This window comes from Chrysemys picta, chromosome 2 (genome assembly GCF_011386835.1).
Source record: "Chrysemys picta bellii isolate R12L10 chromosome 2, ASM1138683v2, whole genome shotgun sequence".
Taxonomy (NCBI): domain Eukaryota; kingdom Metazoa; phylum Chordata; order Testudines; family Emydidae; genus Chrysemys; species Chrysemys picta.
Genome location: NC_088792.1, coordinates 162,983,320 through 163,001,880, shown reverse-complemented (window position 1 = coordinate 163,001,880; position 18,561 = coordinate 162,983,320). Strand labels below are relative to the sequence as shown.

General features: G+C 52.1%; 1 protein-coding gene across 15 annotated transcripts in view; it reads left to right on the top strand.

Annotated features, from left to right (window-relative positions):
* The window catches only part of FGFR1 (fibroblast growth factor receptor 1), a 75,713-nt gene that overhangs the window by 7,901 nt on the left and 49,251 nt on the right, over positions 1 to 18,561 (top strand). For all 15 annotated transcript variants that reach the window (XM_008172126.4, XM_065584672.1, XM_065584671.1 and 12 more), the window contains exon 2: positions 5,551 to 5,765. In XM_008172126.4, the coding sequence (XP_008170348.1) occupies positions 5,675 to 5,765 (91 nt within the window). In that variant the 5' untranslated portion in view covers positions 5,551 to 5,674. The remainder of the gene's footprint in view (positions 1 to 5,550; positions 5,766 to 18,561) is intronic.

Genomic DNA, 18,561 nt, shown 5'->3' with positions numbered 1-18,561 from the left:
TGCAATTAGAAAGTTGGCAACCCTAAATTGCTCCCCCCACAGCCCCTCCACGCTGCTTTACAAAGAGCATGTGGCTTTAAAGCCACTGGTAGGAGCAATGACTGAAAAACCACAGCGAGCAGAGAAGGGAGCTGGCCACAGCCCTTTGGAGAGGATCCTCCCACGCCACCCTTGTGCTGGTCAGCACAGGCACATGCTCAGGCCCCTCTCTGGTGCTTGGTGACCCTTCCAGCTCAGCCTGGTCCCAGCACATGTGTTCTTGGATTTGTCTCTTCCAGTGACAATTCGATTGTCCTTTTTAGGCCCCCAGTGGGCAAGTTCCAGGTTTGGTCAGACCAAACGCAACCCTACCGTAGTGGCTGGGTTGAGCCCAGCCCACGGGAGTTTGATGACACACTGACCTGGGAGTTGAGTTATAAGTTGCATTCCTGTCGAGTCCTGAAGCAGCCTTGGGTTTTATCTGCTACATTCAATTTTGATCACTAGATTCCCTGACTGAAAGGCCTGGAAACCAGCGTGTCTCTGGGGGACAATGGGACATGGTGACTGTTAGCGTATGCGTGGGTAAAATACCGCTTGATTCCCTTATAGCAAATAGTACACAGCTAGAGGGGCTGTGAGCAGAGTGCTGGCCTTGATTGGATACCCTCTGACTCTTTCCTTTGGAGCCATGGGCACATGCCCTAACGGTGAGCAAACAGGATTGGGTAAAGTCAGAATCCTCCATAGCCCTGAAATGTCAAAAAAAAAAAAAATGCACATTTGCTCTGGGTTTGCAGCCAAGGATTGAAGTGCCTTTTGTGTGCTGAGCCCGCTCGCTTGAGATTCCCAGCTCTGTTTGGATGATTCGAGGAGGTTGGATAAAACTCTGGGTGCTTGGATGCTTTCTCAGGTACCATGGTGAGGGGCAGCATTGTAGAAAACTAGAGAGCTAGGTCTAAGCTGGGAACCTTTTGAAGTTTTCCCATCTGTTGTGTATATGTGAGCAAAGGGTGTGGGAGTAGATCATGCCTTTGTGGGGCCTCCAAGCAGTGAGAGGATGTCTGAGCTGCATTACCAGCGTGTGACTCTGAGTGGACTTGTGCATGTGTGAATGTGCAGTGTGTGTGATTCTGCTGGGGAGGGTGTGCACAGGTAACCGGGTGCATGCTCAGTGTCTGATTCTGCCTTTGTGTGGGCATCCTGGTGTGGGAGGGCACATGAATGCACACGCGATCTGTCCACCGTTTTAAATAGAAGTGTGGGTGTAATTGGGCTAGTTATAATTGTAGCCTCTGCAGCCAGGTCTCTAAAGGGCACTTAGGTATAGTTTCTCTCTTAGCATTTCCATTTTTAGTTGTTGAAATCTTCCCCTGAAAAATAAAAACTCTGCAGCATACCCCGGGGAGGATAGGGGCATAGAACTGTGGGGAGCACTAGGTTTTGCACGCTGGAAGGAGCTGACGGGCAGCCCTGTTAGCGTTCCAGCCCTTGGGAATGAACCATTTTCTGTTCAGATTTATAGAAAAGCTGCGCAAACACCGAGAAGAGTCACATCTTTGTTTGTATAGGTACAAATGCTCTCCCGGCTTCCTCACCTCATGTGCCCAGGGTCTTGGCACAGAACAGACATTGGGGACAGGAGGGTGGGGCAAGGCAGAAGCGCCATTCAGACACGGAGGGACCTGTCAATAGAATAGAGACACTTCTGTTGCAAAGCTCTGTTCCTGCTGGTGATGGGCCTGGCAACTCAGGACAAGCCCTTCCAATAGTGGGAGTTTTAGCTTTAAAAAGGAAAGTGCCAGGCTGGTAAGTCCCAGTCTTGCCCCTCCCTGTAAACTCCTCAGCTCTGGCTGCCTAATTGCTTTTCAGTGCTGATTTTGATTGCACTAGATGGGGTGTTTGGTTAAGCCCCAGTGGAAGAGGTTCCTCTTCTTCTATCTCCCTGCTTTCCTGCCTCTGCTCTACTGAGGCACTGCTTCTGTCCAACGCTTTTCTACTCAGTGGAAATGGAGCGTCAGTGGGGCACTTCCCTTCCCATTCTCTGATCCACATTTTTACTTTTTGCCTGTCACTTTTTCCAGCATCAGCCAGGGGACAGATCACTGCTAGTGACTGATCCTTGTGATTCTCCATGGAAGTATTCGGTCCTGGTTAGCTGAGCAGGAAGCAGCTCCCCTTGACTCAGCTGAAATGAGCCATCTCTGAGGTATATTAGGGAAAGAATTTTGTGGGGTTTTGTGCCAGCACTGACTCACTTTGCATAAGCTGCTGCTTCAAGCGGTGCTACCTTCTCCCTGCGAGGGCCCTGGCAAAGCACTGTGCTCAGAAGAGGCCTTCGCAAGGACATTCCACATTAGGACATGTTCCGGGCAGCATGTGCGCTCGATAAACAAAACCACTTGGAGACGGAAAATAATTTCCAAAAATACCAAAGACTTCTTTTTCCACAAAGAATCCCCTCCCTCTCCCAACCCCGGGTAAATTGTTAACATTCAATAAACTATTTTAAGACTTGCTGCCTGGCGCCTGAGCACGCCGGTGCATGGAGATAAAGCTGGTGTTTGCCATCCAAGCGCCTGTATCGATACACTGCCCCCAAACCTTAGCCACTTTGCAAAGCAGGACTGCCTTTGGGAGCCGCTCTGAGGGTTTGGGTGGCACAAAAGCAGAGAGCCCCGGGTGGAAGAATCCTTTTAAAGTTCAGCTAGGTAAACATCAGCTTCCATTCAGGTTATTTTCCACTGCCTTCAGAAGAGCATCAATATCATCATCCTGATAACAAACGCAGCGTTCTACATCGACAGCACATCCCAGCCCCAGATCTCGTGTCACTTTGCAATCATGAATGAAGTCTCACATTCCCATCCACCACAACGGTAGGTAAGATACAGAGAGGCAACTTGACCCACTACTGAATGGCAGACGCATCTGGGCCCAGAACACAGTTGCTGTTTAATCAAGTACAGTAGAATGACCTGATGTTTTAGGACAGGAAGTGAAGAATCTTATGGCCAACTAAAATGCAGGGGGGCGGTTCTGGAGGCAGAATGTAAATTAGCTGGGTAGGTCTCTAACATGCTGGTTCTGTCACAGTGCCCCAGGGACTATTAATGACTGAGCGGTGAGGGGACGTTGTCTTTTATGCCATTGCAAAGTCAAGGGTGGCGCTTAGAAGGCAGGGCTTAGCCCTCTGTTTTAACCCCATTGTGGAGGGGTTGGCCAGGGATGGCTGAGTGGGTCTGTGCTTTGGAGGCTAGGATGGGACCCAGTCATGAGTCTCTGAGCTGCCTGCGGGAAGACTTGGCACTGCGGGCAGGGCTGAGTAGAGGGCCTGGCAATGGGCCAGGAACCTGAGTGTTGTCACCCCAAACCCTTAAACTGGCGTGGTGCAGCCCATGGAGACTACAGGTCCCAGAATGCACTGCAGCCAGGCTGTTCATCTCAGGATAGGGTGACCAGATGTCCCGATTTTATAGGGACAGTCCCGATTTTGGGGGCTTTTTCTTATATAGGCTCCTATTACCCCCACCCCCCCAATCCCCTGTCCTGATTTTTTTACACTTCTATATGGTCACCCTATCTCAGGATGGGGCTTCGCAAGCTGGGAATGATCAGCCTCCATGCATTAAGGATGAGGGCTGTTGGGGAGCTCTGTGGGCTGCCTTTGGCTAGTCCCCCTTAGTGAGCCACCTCTTGGAAAGCTGTTGACACCACCAGCTACAGGCTAATTCTCAACTGAGCAGAGGTGGTGGCTGTGGGGCTCTCAGCCTCCACTCGCTTAAGGGGGGTGGGGGGAGTGGACTCAGCCATTGAATGCTCTCAATTCACTCTCAGTCACAGGGGATACAATCTGTGGCCAAACGCAGCCCTGGGCCCAGCCCTCACTGACCTCACCAGGAGCTGCTCTCGTTCACGGGAGGGCTGAACCGGGTCTTGTTTGAATACAGGGGCTGAACCTGTGTTGAGCTGCACAGCTTCCCAGCTGCCCAGATGCAGCACGGCTGCGCTCAGCTTTATCTAGGCAAATTTCTACTTCCCCTGGTGTCTTCAGTCTTGGCCCCAACTGTTGGTTTCAATTTGGTGGGTTTATGTGTGTGTTTTATTTTTAGAATCAAAAGGTGTTTTTTAGCCCTTATCTGTCCAGACTGTCCTGCCCATCTCCGTGGTGCTAGGTGAGAGAGCGAGAGATCTTCTCCACGTGGTAACCTTAGGTTAGGAGCAAAAATGCTAATGGATGCAAATTAACCCGCTGGTTCCAGAAATCTGGGTTTTCCAATTCCAGTGAGCTGAAGACTAGACCATGGAAGTCAGATCCTGAAGCTCTCTGCTTCTTCACAACAAGCTAGGCATGTCACTCAGTGGAGATCAAATGCCGTTTATTGGGAGAGTGCACATCGGTCGGGGGCGAATTGAAGGGCCTTGATGGGTCGTCCTGCAAAACCTGTGTTCACAGAGCTGTACGCAGCAGAATCTCTTTCGCCTGAATAGAAGCGGGGATGCAAAGTTTGTTTGGTTTTGGCTAATGGGAAGCTTTGGATAAGAGGAGTTCAGATAAATTTGGTTCTGTTGTGTTACGTGTGTTTGTGCGCTTGCGCACACATCCCTCCTCTCCCCCCCGGTTATGTCCCTGATTGGAGCTGGAGACTATTGAAGGACAGTTCCTATTCTGTTTTTCTTCAAGCCCTGCTCCAGCACACATGCAATTGCTTGGGAATATCTGCTTTCGTTGCGTTACTGCTGGGTGGTGCTGGTGGGGTCACTTGTCTTGCACCTCAGTGGTGGGTGCAGATATATTTGGGTAAGTTTCTGAAGCTCCTGAATTGCTTTGAGATGAGAGATGCTATAGAAGCAAAAGATCTGGTGAGACTTTGACATAGGCAGGCCCTTTTAAAACTTGTGTGCTTCAAAATAAGCAATGAAAAACCAAAACTTTTCAATTAGCAAATGCTGAAACTGGATATTTTGACAGGTTTTTCGGACCTTTTTCCAATGTTTGTTTGAGTCTGGAGGTTTGTCCAGACCCACCCTTTCTGCAAACAGTTTTGGTTTTGGCAAACTGGAATTTTTTGTTGAAAAATTCCCGAGGAGCTCTGGTGTGGAGCCCCTGCAGCCTTATTGCAGCCCAGGGGAAATGCACTTCTGAGAAATGGGTGGCTGCTTTGAGGTGCTGAAACATAGCTTTGGGTGCTTCGCTTTAGGCACCCAAATTTGGAAGTGCAGCCAGCCCCTAGGTTCCCAGGGGAGTCCAGACTGAAACGTCACTGTTTATAGATTAGCTGTGAAGGTCACACACGCAGAGTGACTTTATTATTGCACGGTGGAGCTGTTCTCTTTTGTAGCATATGTCACCTACTGACAAAAAGAGCTGCAAACACTTGTATTTTAAATGAAAGAGAGGGCTAGAAATCGCAGCGACTTATCCCCATCGATTTTAACACAAACAGGTTTTTTTTTAAAATCCACGTCTGAGGCAGTTTAATTTGAGAGGATTTCCTATGTTCTCTGTTTGTCACTGCGCAGGGGCCGGAGTTACTTCTGATCTAACTCTTCTTGTTTCCTGGTTGGCAGTTTGAAGGGACTGGAAGTTTGGAAGAGAAGATTAAGCGAGCCCCAGCTAGCAAGCCGGCAGTCTAGACGGGAGTCCCCATGGAGTTCTGGAGCCCAGTTGCCAACCAGTAGCTGTAGAACTGGGATGTTTACCTGGAGGTGCCTCCTCTTTTGGGCTGTGCTGGTCACAGCCACGCTGTGCACTGCAAGGCCAGCACCAACCCTGCCAGACCAAGGTAAGAGGAACCATACCCTTCTGCTCCTCTCATGTCTAGAGTCTCTCTGGCTGGAGTCAAGAGCTCCTGCTGCTAGTGAATAGAAATGTGACAGAAAGAGCCCTTTTAAGGGCAGGTTGCTGGGATAAGAGGCACGTCTGTTCGCAGCCCTCTTTCTTTGAGTTGCTGCTCCTGAATGGTTATAAGATATTGGGTGTCTCTGACTTTCTTATGAAACAAGCACAGACTGTTTTGAAGTCCCGCAGTAGGAACACGATCAGCGAGTATGTTGGCTGTTGCAGTGAACGGTTTGTGCTTGTGCTAAGGGAAGACAGGCTTACCTGAGCCGAGAAGCTGCAAAAACGTCTCACCAGCCGCCAGCTGGTGCTGGCTGGGAAACGGGAAGTATTGCCAAAGGAACATCGCCATTCAGAACAAACAAAATAAGGGAACATTTCTTAAAAAGGAGAAAAATTCAAAAGAAACTTTTTGAAAAAAAAAGGCCATTTTTCCTCTGGAAAAAAATGTGTGCAATGAAAAACATTGACCGGGTTGTGTCAAAGCTGATAGGGATTCCCCCTTGTCTGTGGGACGGGAGAGCTGATTCTGTTTCATGGCAAGCATTTCCCTCATTCTGATGAGCTGTAGTTGAGATCAGTGTGGTGACCTCCCCCATTATCGAACGAGACAGGTACCGGCCTTGCCTTGGCTAGTTGTTTTGAAGGATGCTGGGGAGTCCTCATTGAATGTCAGGGAGTCTGTGTTGTGGTGTTGGAATAACTCGTGGTAAACATCTCACTGACTTGTGGTCATGGCCCCGCTGGGTTCAGCAGGGGAATGCGCTAGCCTGCCCTCACCTGAGAACTGCGTTAGAGCTCTGGTCTGGGTCCTGGTGCTCGGTCTGGTCTCTACTGGCCATTAGTGTGTGTGATGAAAGCACCGTTCCGAAAAGAAGGAGATGTTGGGGAACTGGGGAACATTGCCCGTCGCTTGTTTGTGTGTCATGTGTCAGCTGGGTTGGCTGAGTTCCTGGCTTTTGCAGAAGGGCCCAGGCTCTGGTGGTGGTTCAGTGCTCCCAAGCTTTGCCAGCACTCTCACTGAGTGATCGCAGAGCGAGCGCTGACTCGGCCGGCTGCTGCAGCACGGGCTTCCCACAACCGAAGTGGCATTTTCCTGGGGCTAGAGACCAGGTCCCCCAAACTAGAGCTTCCCACTTGTCTTTAATCACTATTTGTTACTAAAGGGCATCTAATGGGTTTGGCTCACAGGCAACTCTGCTGTGACCAGTCACAACCCTTACCCTGCTCTTTGCCAGGAGCTGCGAACGAGACCCATGGGAACCTGCCTCTCCCTGGCTAGGCTGGGAGGCTTTTGTTTCCCTTCTACCCCTGTAATTTTCTGTAACCCGGTGGCATGTTGAGGTGTAATGGCCACGTATTAATGGGCCTGGCCCAATGCCAACCTGGGCACTGCAGGCAGCCCCCAAACATCGAGTAACGCTATAGCATTTCAAAGCCTCGGTTCTCCCCACGGTGAGGCAGAGAATAAACAGACCAGTCACCAACGCACAGGCTTTCTGACTTACTGCGTCTTGGCGTGAACTACACAAGAATGTTCTGTGGGGCATTTCTGTGTTTAGGACTCATTGTTCCTCCTCCCCACTAGTCCTCTTCTTCCCCCAAAACCCCAAGGTATTGTGTGCTTGGCATCCATTTCATGTGCCTACCATGCCCCAGGATAAAGAGCAGAACTCCCAGTGCTGATGTTTCTCTGCAGTGATTGGTGGGTTTGTCTGTCTGTGGCTGATGGCCGGGAGGGGAGGAACAGGGCTGTAACCAGATGGTGGCTGTTGTTTGCGGGAGAGTATCCAGCCCTCCCGCTCCCTAGGGGAACATAGCAATGCTGGAATGGTCAGGACGACATGAAGTGTATGGTACCCGCAAGTGAGCTGTGTTGGTGAATAAGGCTGGGATTTTCTCACTGAATTTCAATGGGATTTAGGTGCCTAACCCCCTTTGGCTGCTTTGCAAATCCCAGCCTAGCATGAACAGCCATGGTGCACTGGCTAGCATACCGATTTCGGCACCAATGTGTCCCAGTGATGGGAGCTCTAGAATGCTACAGAGAGAGATACTGACAACAGTCGTGCATGGTAATGGCCTCAACCTTTCCCTACAGGGTGATGCAAGCCAAGGAGCTGGCATCTTGGCACTCCCATCCCCGTACTGCCTTCCAGACAGTAGTAACTGGCTCTGGAGCCAGAGGCCACCCTTGCTGCCTCAGCACAGAGCCCAGAGGTGCCACAAACTATGGCAAACTTTGAGCTCTCCTCTTGGCATTTTAACTTCCTTTGCTTTTTTTTTTCTCACCAATATGCACTTGTCTTGAATAAACAGGGTTCTGCTTAGAAAGCCGCCCGTCCCCTGAGACGTTTCCTAGAGAGCTTTGGAATATGATTGAAACTCCCCCAGGCGTGTGAGGGGTGGCCAGGACTGGCTCTCCTTAGTCCTAGAGACAAGCCGTGCGCCTGACTCCATGGGGCATGGAGACTGTGACAGTACATGGGATGTAGCTTGCTGGGTTTCGAGTGACCGGGCTGTGTTGGGAATCAGACTGGCTGTTGCATTATGAGGGTACGGCAGGAGGCTGGGAGATGGGCTTCTTAACTTCTGAGAGCTTAATGAGGATTCCAGGGCAGACTCCCCTTCTCCTTCCCCTTCCCCAGTCTGCTCCGTTGTCTTCAGATGCTCTTGAGCTGTAGTTTAGTCAGAGCAAGCAACTAGCAAATGGGCACCGAGCTTTAGCCTTTCCCAGTAACACCTCACCGCTACGTTGACACAGCCATGGTGAGGAGCCCTGCTGGGGGCAGAGTCTGTCATTTGGCACCCACTCGGAGGCTGTGCACAGAGAAAACCATTCTCTGTCCATAAAAAGAAGAACAGGAGGACTCCATGTTGGGAAGTGGTTGTACCTAGCCTGGTCCTGCTCCCAGTGCGGATGGACCCTCAAATATCCGGTAGGAGAGGGTCCGTAAGATCCACATGTACATACATTTTACCTGCCTTTTGCACTGCTCTCTGCCAGGAGGGGGTTTGTACAGCCTGAGTAGATTGTTTGGAAAGCCTGCTTTCCTCCAGGCTGGCGTCACTTCCGGGGTCTAACCAGAGAGGTGCATTCAGGCAGTGTAGGATAGCTCTCGGGCGGAGGGAGGGCCCTGTGCTAAAGGCACAGGTAGGCAAATTGTGGCTGCAGCGGGAGCTGCTGAGTGCTCAGTGTTATAGATAACCAGGCCGCTTATTTAGGTGCCAAAGGAGGACTTGGGAACCTAACTTTAGGCACCCATTTGAACAACAACAGCAGGTCCCTGGGTTCTATCCTCAGCTCCTTCCCTGGGTCAGTGCTTAGTGCTGAGCAGGTTCCCTCCCCTCTGTGTGTCTGGATCCCTGCCTAGCGCCCAGCGGAGCCGAGGCTGAGCTCGGTAAGTCTGTGGAACGCTTTGGATCCAGCGGGGTCTCACTGCTGCTGTCCTGTGCAAGGCTGCGGTGGCAGCTACCCGGTTCTCCGCTAACAGGCCAGGAAGGAGATGGGTCTCGATCATTTTCTCCCTTTTTAGTTTGTGTTTTTGAAGCAGCTGCCCAGGCTGTGGGCGCTGGTGGGTGGAGCTGGCTGGGCCTGCTGCGGGAGGAGATTCTTCCACTCTCGTTTCCTTCCTGTGCCCACAGGCCATGTGCCAGATTGCCAGCCCCACAGCCACTGTCCTCTCACCCTGCAGGAAGCAGCTGGGCAGGCCAGGGTGTGCCAGGCCCATGGCAAACGGCGAGTGTTAATGGTGAGAAAATGGGCAACAGGCAGGCAACTGAACTGTTTATTTTTTAACTAGTGCGGTGTTTTGCGGGCCTGGTAGGTGCCACCTGGCGAGCAGCGAGTGACTGCACTTGGGTCCCATTCATTGCAAAGGCAGCAGCTTTTCTGGACTCCGTTTTTTATGTTTATAGGGTTTCAGTTTACATCTGTTTTAGAGGCATCGACACTCCCTTCTCGGAGATGTAATAATCCCCAGGGCTGGTGCTGGGAGAGCAGCTTCTGCTATAGCAGGAGAGAAAGGTTTTTAAGTCTCCAGCCCTCCTCCTTGTTGAGTCTGGTGAAATTCTGCCTTTGTCAGGGCTCCCGCCAGTTACTGAAAAATCTGCAGCAAATAAAATCTTAATGGGCACTTACTGCCTTTTATAGTTCCCTAAATTTGGCGGTGGTAAAACATCTAGTTAAAGGGGAAAGTCCAGGTATTTCCATGAGCAGGCTCGGTCTGCCTCACAAAGCCTGTCTTTGTCTTCAGGTTAAATGAAAACCTGCAGAAACTCACAGAGGTTTATTTTCCCCAACGTGTTAGTGTCGTCCTCCACCATTTACACTCCCGGTCTGAAGTCTGTCTAATCCGTGGGTCCAGCGTATGCCTAAAGCTCCTCCCTCGCTCCCAGGGGTTTTGTGCTGTGCCTGTCACTGTGGTATCAAGCACTGTCCAATTCAGAAGCACAGACCCAGGAACAGGACCCAGATCTCCAGAGTCCCAGTCCAGTGCCTGATCCTCCTGCCCATCCATCCTCTCTTGAGCATGCCTGCAGGGGGCTATTGTTTTGCCTTTCCCCGGGGATATTTTGGGGTGTTTTTTCCCTTCGTATTTTAATCCTCTTTCCCTCTCCGACTCCTCCCTCCCTCCCTCCCTCTCGGGGTTTGTGCTTTCCTTAGGGCGGAGATTCTGCTAGTAGCATGTGAGCTGAGCTTTGCAAAGAATCACGCTGCCCTTTCCCCTCTAGGGTGCCCAGATGTCCTGATTTTATAGGGACAGTCCTGATTTTTGGGTCTTTTTCTTATATAGGCTCCTATTTTCCCCCTCCTCCGCCCCCCCCCCGTCCTGATTTTTCACACTTGCTGTCTGGTCACCCTATTCCCCTCACCCCCTGAGGCCCTGTGCATTGCCCCGCATGCCGGCCCATGTCGAGGAGTTCAGCGATGGGCCTTAGCTCCCCCATAAGCGCTGGATACCTGGGCCACCCGCTGCTGAGAGAGCTGACTGTGCAAAGCGCTGAGTGCTGCTGGCTCGCTGCAGCGTTGGCTCTCAGTGTCCAGCTGGCCGGTCACTTTAAATCCAGCTGGACCAATGCTGTGGGCTTTGCAGGGCATCGTGTCCGTCACTAGAACTGGGGCAGCACGAGTGCCCCGTGGCCAGCACTTCCATTGTATCCCCTCTCCCCTTGGCAGCAAGGAGGGAAGGCGTGTCCATTTTCTTCCGCAGACACTAGCCCAGCTGGCTAAAAGGCTAAGCTCCACCTGCAAGGGCTCTTTTGAAGGGGGGTGGGGAGCATTATCTCGCTGGTGTCGGGCAGTGGGAGAGGAAGCCAATCTTCCAGTCTCGTTGTCTGGCTCTTCCCTGGAAAGCTGCCTGAGCACAGAGTTACAGCTCCTTCGCTCTTCCCCACGCCCTGCCAGGGGGTGTTTTTGGCAGGGGGTGGGAGTGAGGGGGAAAGTTCATCTTCGACCCCCCCCCAGCTCAGAGCAGAGAGGCCATGGATAATCTCCAGGCAGCGAGGCAGATGAAGCCCTTGCTGTGGGTGGTGGCGCCTCCACAGATATGTTTCCCATAATCCCTGTTCCTTAACTCTGCAGTTCTAGCTCCGTCAGTGAGTGACCTGGAGCGGCAGGATGGCAGAATGTATTGGGGCTTAGGTGAGGGACAGCTCTGGGGCAAGCCAGCGCCAATGGGAACCGTAGTCAACTGGCTGTCTGCAACGTGATGGTTCAGCTCCACAGCGCATGCAATGGGAACCGTAACCAGTACCAGCAAGCCCCCTCCCCGCAGAGGCTGTGACATCGCATGTTCTGGGATGGTGCCAGTGGAGTTTGTCTGCCCCCGTCTGCCTGCAGTGCTTTCTGGGTGGGGTTTTGGCTCTCTGTGTTGTGCTCCCTCTGCATTTCTTTCCCATTAGCTCCACTCCCACCCTGCCAGCCAGAGCCCTAAAATCAACAAGCTGGAAGGAATTTCACAGGACAGTGGATGTTCGCAGAGGGAGTGGCTGGCACTGACCAGCTGGAGTCAACTGAGACTCCTGCAGGGTGGCTTATGGGCCTGTCCAGGGCTGTCTCCCTTCAGGGGCTGGTGAGTTGCTCCAGAGCAGTTGGGGATGTTTCTGTTGGTGCAGAATTGCCCTACAACCCGGCAGGAGCGTCTTCGCGGGGCTGAGAGTCACGCTCTCCTCTCTCACACTGGTGTAAATCGCAGGGAGCACCAGGGACTTTTTGGAGTTGCCCTAGATACGCCCTGGGACAGAGAACAGTGACTCCCAGCTCTAGCTCTCCTGGCTGCTCTTTCTGACTGTGGTAGCTAGTTGGGTTCCCCTTAGCCTCAAGGCCTGGGCGGGGAGGTGTCTCTGAGCCCAGCCCAGCTCAGCCAGCAGGTCCAGGAGGCCAGTCGAGGCAGGATGTAGCGAGTGATGGTTTGTGTCTGGTGCTGTGATTAATTGCTGAGCTCCGGGGGAAGAAGATGAGTGGGGGGAGCTATTATTGCGCAGTGCACGGCCCGAGGTCAGAGATCATATTTAGCAGCTGGGGCACTGTTTTTACAACGCTCAGTTCCCCCGAGGGAGGCAGAGGGATCAGGTTTATCCCAGCAGCTCCTCACTGGAGTCTTACAAACAACAGAAAAAGTTCCTCTGCCCTGCAGCAAAGCCTCCTGCGCTTGGACTAATGGCAGTGGACCCCTCGGAGGGGCTGGGGTACCGCAGCCACCCGCTCTGTAGGCTGCACAGAGACAGGGGAAGCGCTTTAGTGCACTGGAAATGAGCAGGAGAACATTTATTGGGAAGGGACACCCCCAGCTATCTCAGCAGCTACTGGCATCCCAGAGAAGGCCTGCTCCCTCCAGGGCACACAGCTCACCACGTTCTCCGCTCTGGGGTCGAACTGTGCCCCCCCTCTCCAATTTTAATGGGGTGACAACTAGCATCTTATGGGGTTTGCCTGAAACTAAAGCATTTAAGGGACAGTGAAATCCAGTTAGTATCTGGGCTGCCTCTAACCCCTCTGCTCACCACATTGAAACAGGTAGAGAAATACAAGGATAATGAGCACCCAGGAGACAGACCCTGGGAAACAGCTTTCACCTGGGAAACAGCTTCCCCAGCTCCTGTCCTGGACTCTCCCCTCCCTACCTGCAGCCTGGACCCCAACCTCTCTTCTCTGGGCTGCCATTCCAACACTTCACTGAGAAAGAAGGAATGAAGAGTCCTGATAAAAGATGAAGGGTCCTGCTCTCCTAGCAAACCCATCCTGGATCGCAGAGCAGTGCTGCTGAAGACACTCTGCCTTTCAGTGCCCCGTCCCAATGCAGCCTGGCCTGGCCTGGCCAGAGCTGGTGAGAGGGGAAGCCTGGGCAAGCTTGTTAATGAACTTAGTGCAGGTAGCTTCTTTTGTGCTCCCGAGGAACTGAGAATATAAAACATAAGCTGTGTTGGGCTGGAGGGTTTCCAGGGAGTTCACTCAGCTCCTCCTCCCAGACTCTTAGTGCTTTGCAACCGGGCGCCTGTGGCTGAGTCAGTGCCGCAGCCCCTCTCTGCCCACAAGGTGCAGTGAATCAGAGATGCAAGGGAGGAGATTCATGGTGTGTGTCATGGACCAAAAGGCACCTGCTATGAGCAATTAATTTTAAACCATTATAAATTGTAACTGCAAATAGCAGAGCATCCTCCCCGCTCCCAGGAGAGCCCAGAAAGAAGTCCCAGTTCCCTGCTTTCCCTGCAGTCTGAGCAAAGCCCAGGGACTGAGCTGTAAGTGGAGAGGGTGCCTGCCTTTGGAAGTAGAGTGGATTTGCCTCAAGGGTTTTTAATCACTGATTTCCACCTCCCTCCCCTTCCTTGGTTACTGCTTGGCCTGTTCCTTTGGGCTAATTCCATTGTTCAGCTGGTGATGAGACCCAGGGATTTGGGGTGGGTTTGCTAAATTCTGAAGCCTGGATGAAACCCATCTCTGCCTTGGTTGCATGGGCTCCACATGGTGAAATTTCCCCCCTGCCCATCTTCCTTCCACAGGCCTCTTGGCTTAATGATCAGCCTTCAATTACTCCCTTTTTAAGCCTGTCCAGGGGCTTTGGGAAACTGCTCCTGTCTGTTTGTTATGTAAAGTCCCACCATTTGCAAGTGCCAGTTGCATGGTTCCTTCCCTTCTGAATGTCCCTCAGGTGTCAGCAGGCTGGGTGACTTCTGCATTCGCACCCTACTGAGGAAGGGAGAGCTGGGGCCTTTCTGGAACACTGGGTTGCTGGGAATAGGCAGGTCTTCAAGGTCACTGCAGTGTCTCAGGAGGGCTGGCATCCCTCCTTCAGCCACATTCCTGATACCGGATCCCCACCTACCCGTGCAGTGCAGGTGGGACACGTTGCTGCAGCCCTTTGCCCAATATAAACATCAGGAGAACAAAGGCCTCACTGGGACACCCCCTCCAGTGCTGCACATTTCCAATTCCCACCAGGTAAAGCTCTAGGCCCGGAGTTAATGTTTCACAGAAAAGCCATGAATTATTGCCCTAAAAGGATCCATCTCAGGGATCTTTAATGCTGCTCCTGCTTGCCAGGACCATAGCAAGTGCACAAAGGGGAGAGGAATGAAAGCGGCGCAGCCGGGGATTGCTGTGTCAGTCTCAGAGCTCAGTGCAAGCTTTTATTTTGAGTAGCTTCCTTCTCAAAAGGGTCCCAGCGGCTAGAGGGATCTGGAGGAGGATGCTCGCATCCCAGGGGAATGGTACAGGTTTATTCCGGCTGGCTTTGCAAAGACACTGAGATGCCTGTTAATTAAATGCTGCTTCATCTCATACAAAATGTAGGAATCCCAGGAGGACAAGAGTATTAACTTCCTTCCCCCAGGGATTGTGGAGGCACCACTGTTATGAGGCACGTTGATTTTATGAATGTTTATAAACGTCCATCAAACTCTCTTCTTCTGGGCCTAATGTGCGAACAGCTGCCACATTCCTCCCCAGAGGTGGCAACATTTCAGTGGTGGGTGAGACCAATCCTTGCCTGGGCCATCACCAGGCTGAGTGAATGAACATCCATGAATTGCTGTGAGGCTGTGGGTGGGGAGGATGCTGCAACAGGAAAAGGTGGGAAGTTGTTTCTGCTGTTTGGTGCTGCATAGACGGGGTCTTTTCATACTTCAACTGGTTTCCAGAGATAATGGATACATCGCAGAGGGCTTTCCCCTGCTGTGGAGAGGAACAAGCTGCCATGGCACCAGAGTTAAATGTGCTCGGGGTTGACTATCCTCCCACCCTGGTTACCAATTACCCTCTCCACACTGGGCATGTGTCTCTCCTCCTCTCAAGAGGGAGCCACTTTGGTTTTGGTTCCTCGTGAGGCTCCATCCCTGGGACCCAGGGGCTCCTGATCCCCAAGAGACAGAAGCTCCAGGTGATGAATGGAGCCCTCACGTCAGGAAGAGTGATGGCTGAAGTATCCCAGTCCAGCTCAGCATCAGCCTGGGTAAACCAAAGGCTCCCTGGTGGGCTCAGGGGGCCGCAGCGCCTCTCCCCAGCGGTGTTGTCCAAGGGAGGTGGAGACTGATGGGGGAGGGACTGCATTCCTTCCTTCCAACCTGGCCAGGCAGCAGTCCTTTGGGTTCACACTGCAGTGTGGGAAGCAGGGAGGCCATGTGAGGGCGAGCAAGGCAGCATGGCACCTGGCAGGGCTGGGGCTGCAGAGAGGCATCAGGAGGAATCTCAGCTATTCCACCCTCCGCTAGTTCCGTGCATGACCCGGCTGGTTACAGAAGGGGGCACTGGGTGTTGCCCTGTGATTTTGGGGGCGTGGGAGACCGACATGTTTCCCTCCCCTACCCCCAAAGCTGGGGGAGATTTGGGAATTCAGTGAGCAGCTAAGGCTGTGCTGGTGTCGGGCTGAGCAGGGCTGGAGAGTCTCAGCAAAGGGATCGTCTCTGGAGCGGGGGTGAGAAGGTGCAGAGGGGCAGCTCCCATCCAAGCCATCAGGAGAGCTGGGAGGTGTGCTGAATACCAGCTCAGGTTGCACCTCCCCTCGCTGTGTTGCCAGGACGCAGGGAGGCCGTTCAGACTGACCAAACGCTGGGGACCAGCGTCCCCACTGGAAAGGGGTTTGCTGCCAGACCCCTCAGCCTGCCTGGGTTCACACAGACTCCAAACCCCTAGCACCTGGCACTGCTGCGGGATCCCAGGTGCAGTCAGTGGAGTCTCACCAGCTTGCGTCAGCTGAGCCAGAGACCTCTGGGCGCCAGCCTGACTCTGCCTTTGCTGAGCAGCAGAGCCGGGGAGGCACTGCCAGGCTTGCTGGGGTCTGCGCTGCCATAAAGCCCCATGCTGGCATTGCCAGTGCGTTTGCCAGGGGAGGGGAGGGGGAGGTCAGTGTAAAGTCTAAAGGTGTAACTCCGCCTGCGCACTGCCACAAGTGACAAGCTTCCCCACTGCCAGCTCCTCACAGCTTTGCCAACCACCTCTCTGACACCACCAGAGTCAAAGGATGCTAGTCGCATCACTGCAGGGTGCAGCACCACAGAGCCGTGACTTGGGGTACATGCTCCTCCGCTTCAGTATTACATTTGAGCCACATGTGCATCCCACACAGAGCCATTGCTTTGCACAGAGCAGGGCTGCTGCCAATGGGGCCTGTGTATTTCCCTTCCCCACCCCTATGAGAACAGGCCTCAGCTTTCAAGCTACAGGTGGCTTCTCCTCTTGTGAGCGACAATAGCTCCTGTGGTTGTGCTGTGCACAACGGAAGCTGTTTCTCCTCATCACACTTTGGCAGGGGCCGGGGCCTAGGTGATGGCCCGAGAGTTTGGAATTGAAAGATGTCTGTGTGTGGAGGGGGATGGGAGAATGGCAGCCGTCCCCCCCGCTGCAGTATTGCAGCCAGGGATCTATTGGCAATCATAACAACAGAAACTTGCAGGGTGTGTGTGTGTGGGGGGGGGGGGGGTTGTTTGGGAAGTGTGTAGTGAATCTGTGCTTGGACACCCTCTCCCCCTCCCCCCCCAGCATGCCCACAGGCAGCCTTAAGTAATTGCAAATAAATAAATAAATAAAGAGAGAGAAACTTTTGAAATCAGAGAGAAGCCAATCCCCACCTCCCCTGGTAAGCACTTCCTGTTGGGATTAGCAGAGCTGTTGGGCATGTGTGCACTTTTTCTTCAGGAAATACCTTTAGTAAGCCCTGGTGGGGGTCTCCATGGCAACCGGCAAGAGGACCTGCTGATCTAAGCCATTCAGTTCTTTATTGTTCCCTGCATCTCTTTGTTGGCTGCTTTATTGCAATCACTCTGGCAAACACAGCAGTTTGCACCGGTTTGTGAGGGCTGAATGCAGAACTTCTCCATTCCGATGGCCTAGTCTGGCCCAGGGCCATTTGCATGCAAAATCCTTAATAAGAAGAAAAAGAGCTGGATTGAGAGTCTGGCTGAATACTGAAGGGCTAAAGGTTAATCTGCGCTGCTCCCTTCCGTCAACTCTCCTACCCTGTGTCTCTCCCCTGGCTCTGGCCTCTTTAACCTGCTGAAGAGTTTTCTCCTCTTGCTCTTTTTAAGATTGGGGGCAATGAACATTTTACTTGCTATGAAATTATTTCTCTCTCCTCCCCTTCACCCTCCCCCCTGAAAGAGGCCAGCTCTTTGGAAAGCTAATGACAGCTATATGAACTTAGTGACATTTACCATCTGGCTTGAACTTGCCAGACTAAACTCAGTTCTTAGTTCCCATTCAAAGTAATAAAAGCTGCGGAGAGCTGGGGACGTTACATCATGCGTATACTTTTCAAACTTGTTTCAAAGCAATTACACATTCCACCTGGGCCAGAATCGCCCCTCCTCCAGCCAGGGATGTCAGGTTTCCCCACAGGCTGTCCCTCCCTCACTCGCAGCCCCTAGCCCAGGAATGAGGCACCCTCCCTCCAGAAACTCAAGTTACATTCTCAGACTTGGAATTCAAAAAAGAAAAAGTTTAATGTAAAGGATCTGGCGTTCTTCTCTCTTTTGGTCTAGCCCACTGAAGGGCTGCTATGTGGTTGGATTTGTACCGTTACAGTCAATAATCTCACAGCGTGCAGCTTTTTCATGAAAAAAAAATATTTTAAATTTTACCTTTATATTTAGCCCTGGTGTGACCACTCCTGGAATCCTGTGTCCAGTTCTGGTGCCCACAATTTGAGGAGGATGTTGATAAATCGGAGAGGGTTCAGAGAAGAGCCACGAGAATGATTAAAAGATTGGAAAACACGCCTTCTAGTGATAGTCTCAAGGAGCTCAATCTTTTTAGTTTAACAAAGAGAAGGTTAAGGGGTGACTTGATCACAGCCTGAGAGTAGCTACCTGGGGAACAAACATTTAATAAAGTGTTCTCTTCAGTCTAGAAACATAGAACATGATCCAATAGCTGGAAACCAAAGCTGGACAAATTTAGACTGTAAATAAAGTGCACATTTTTAATGGTCAGAGCAATGAACCAGTGGAACAATTTACCAGGGGCAGTGGCGGATTCTCCATCCCTGGCAATTGGATATTTTTTTCTAAAAGCTCTCTCCGAGGAATTATTTGGGGGAAGTTCTATGACCTGGTCAGACTAGGTGATCACAGTGGTCCCTTCTGGCTTTGGAATCTAGGAAATGCAGCTCAAAACTGGGTACTTCAGGTAGCAGTTTGGGTGACAATACATTTGGAGTCTTCTAGTTCGTGCCTTTTCAGCCAAGGCTCTCCAAGCACTTCTAAAGGAGTTAGCTGAGCCTATGAGATGGGGAAGGGCCTGGTTGATT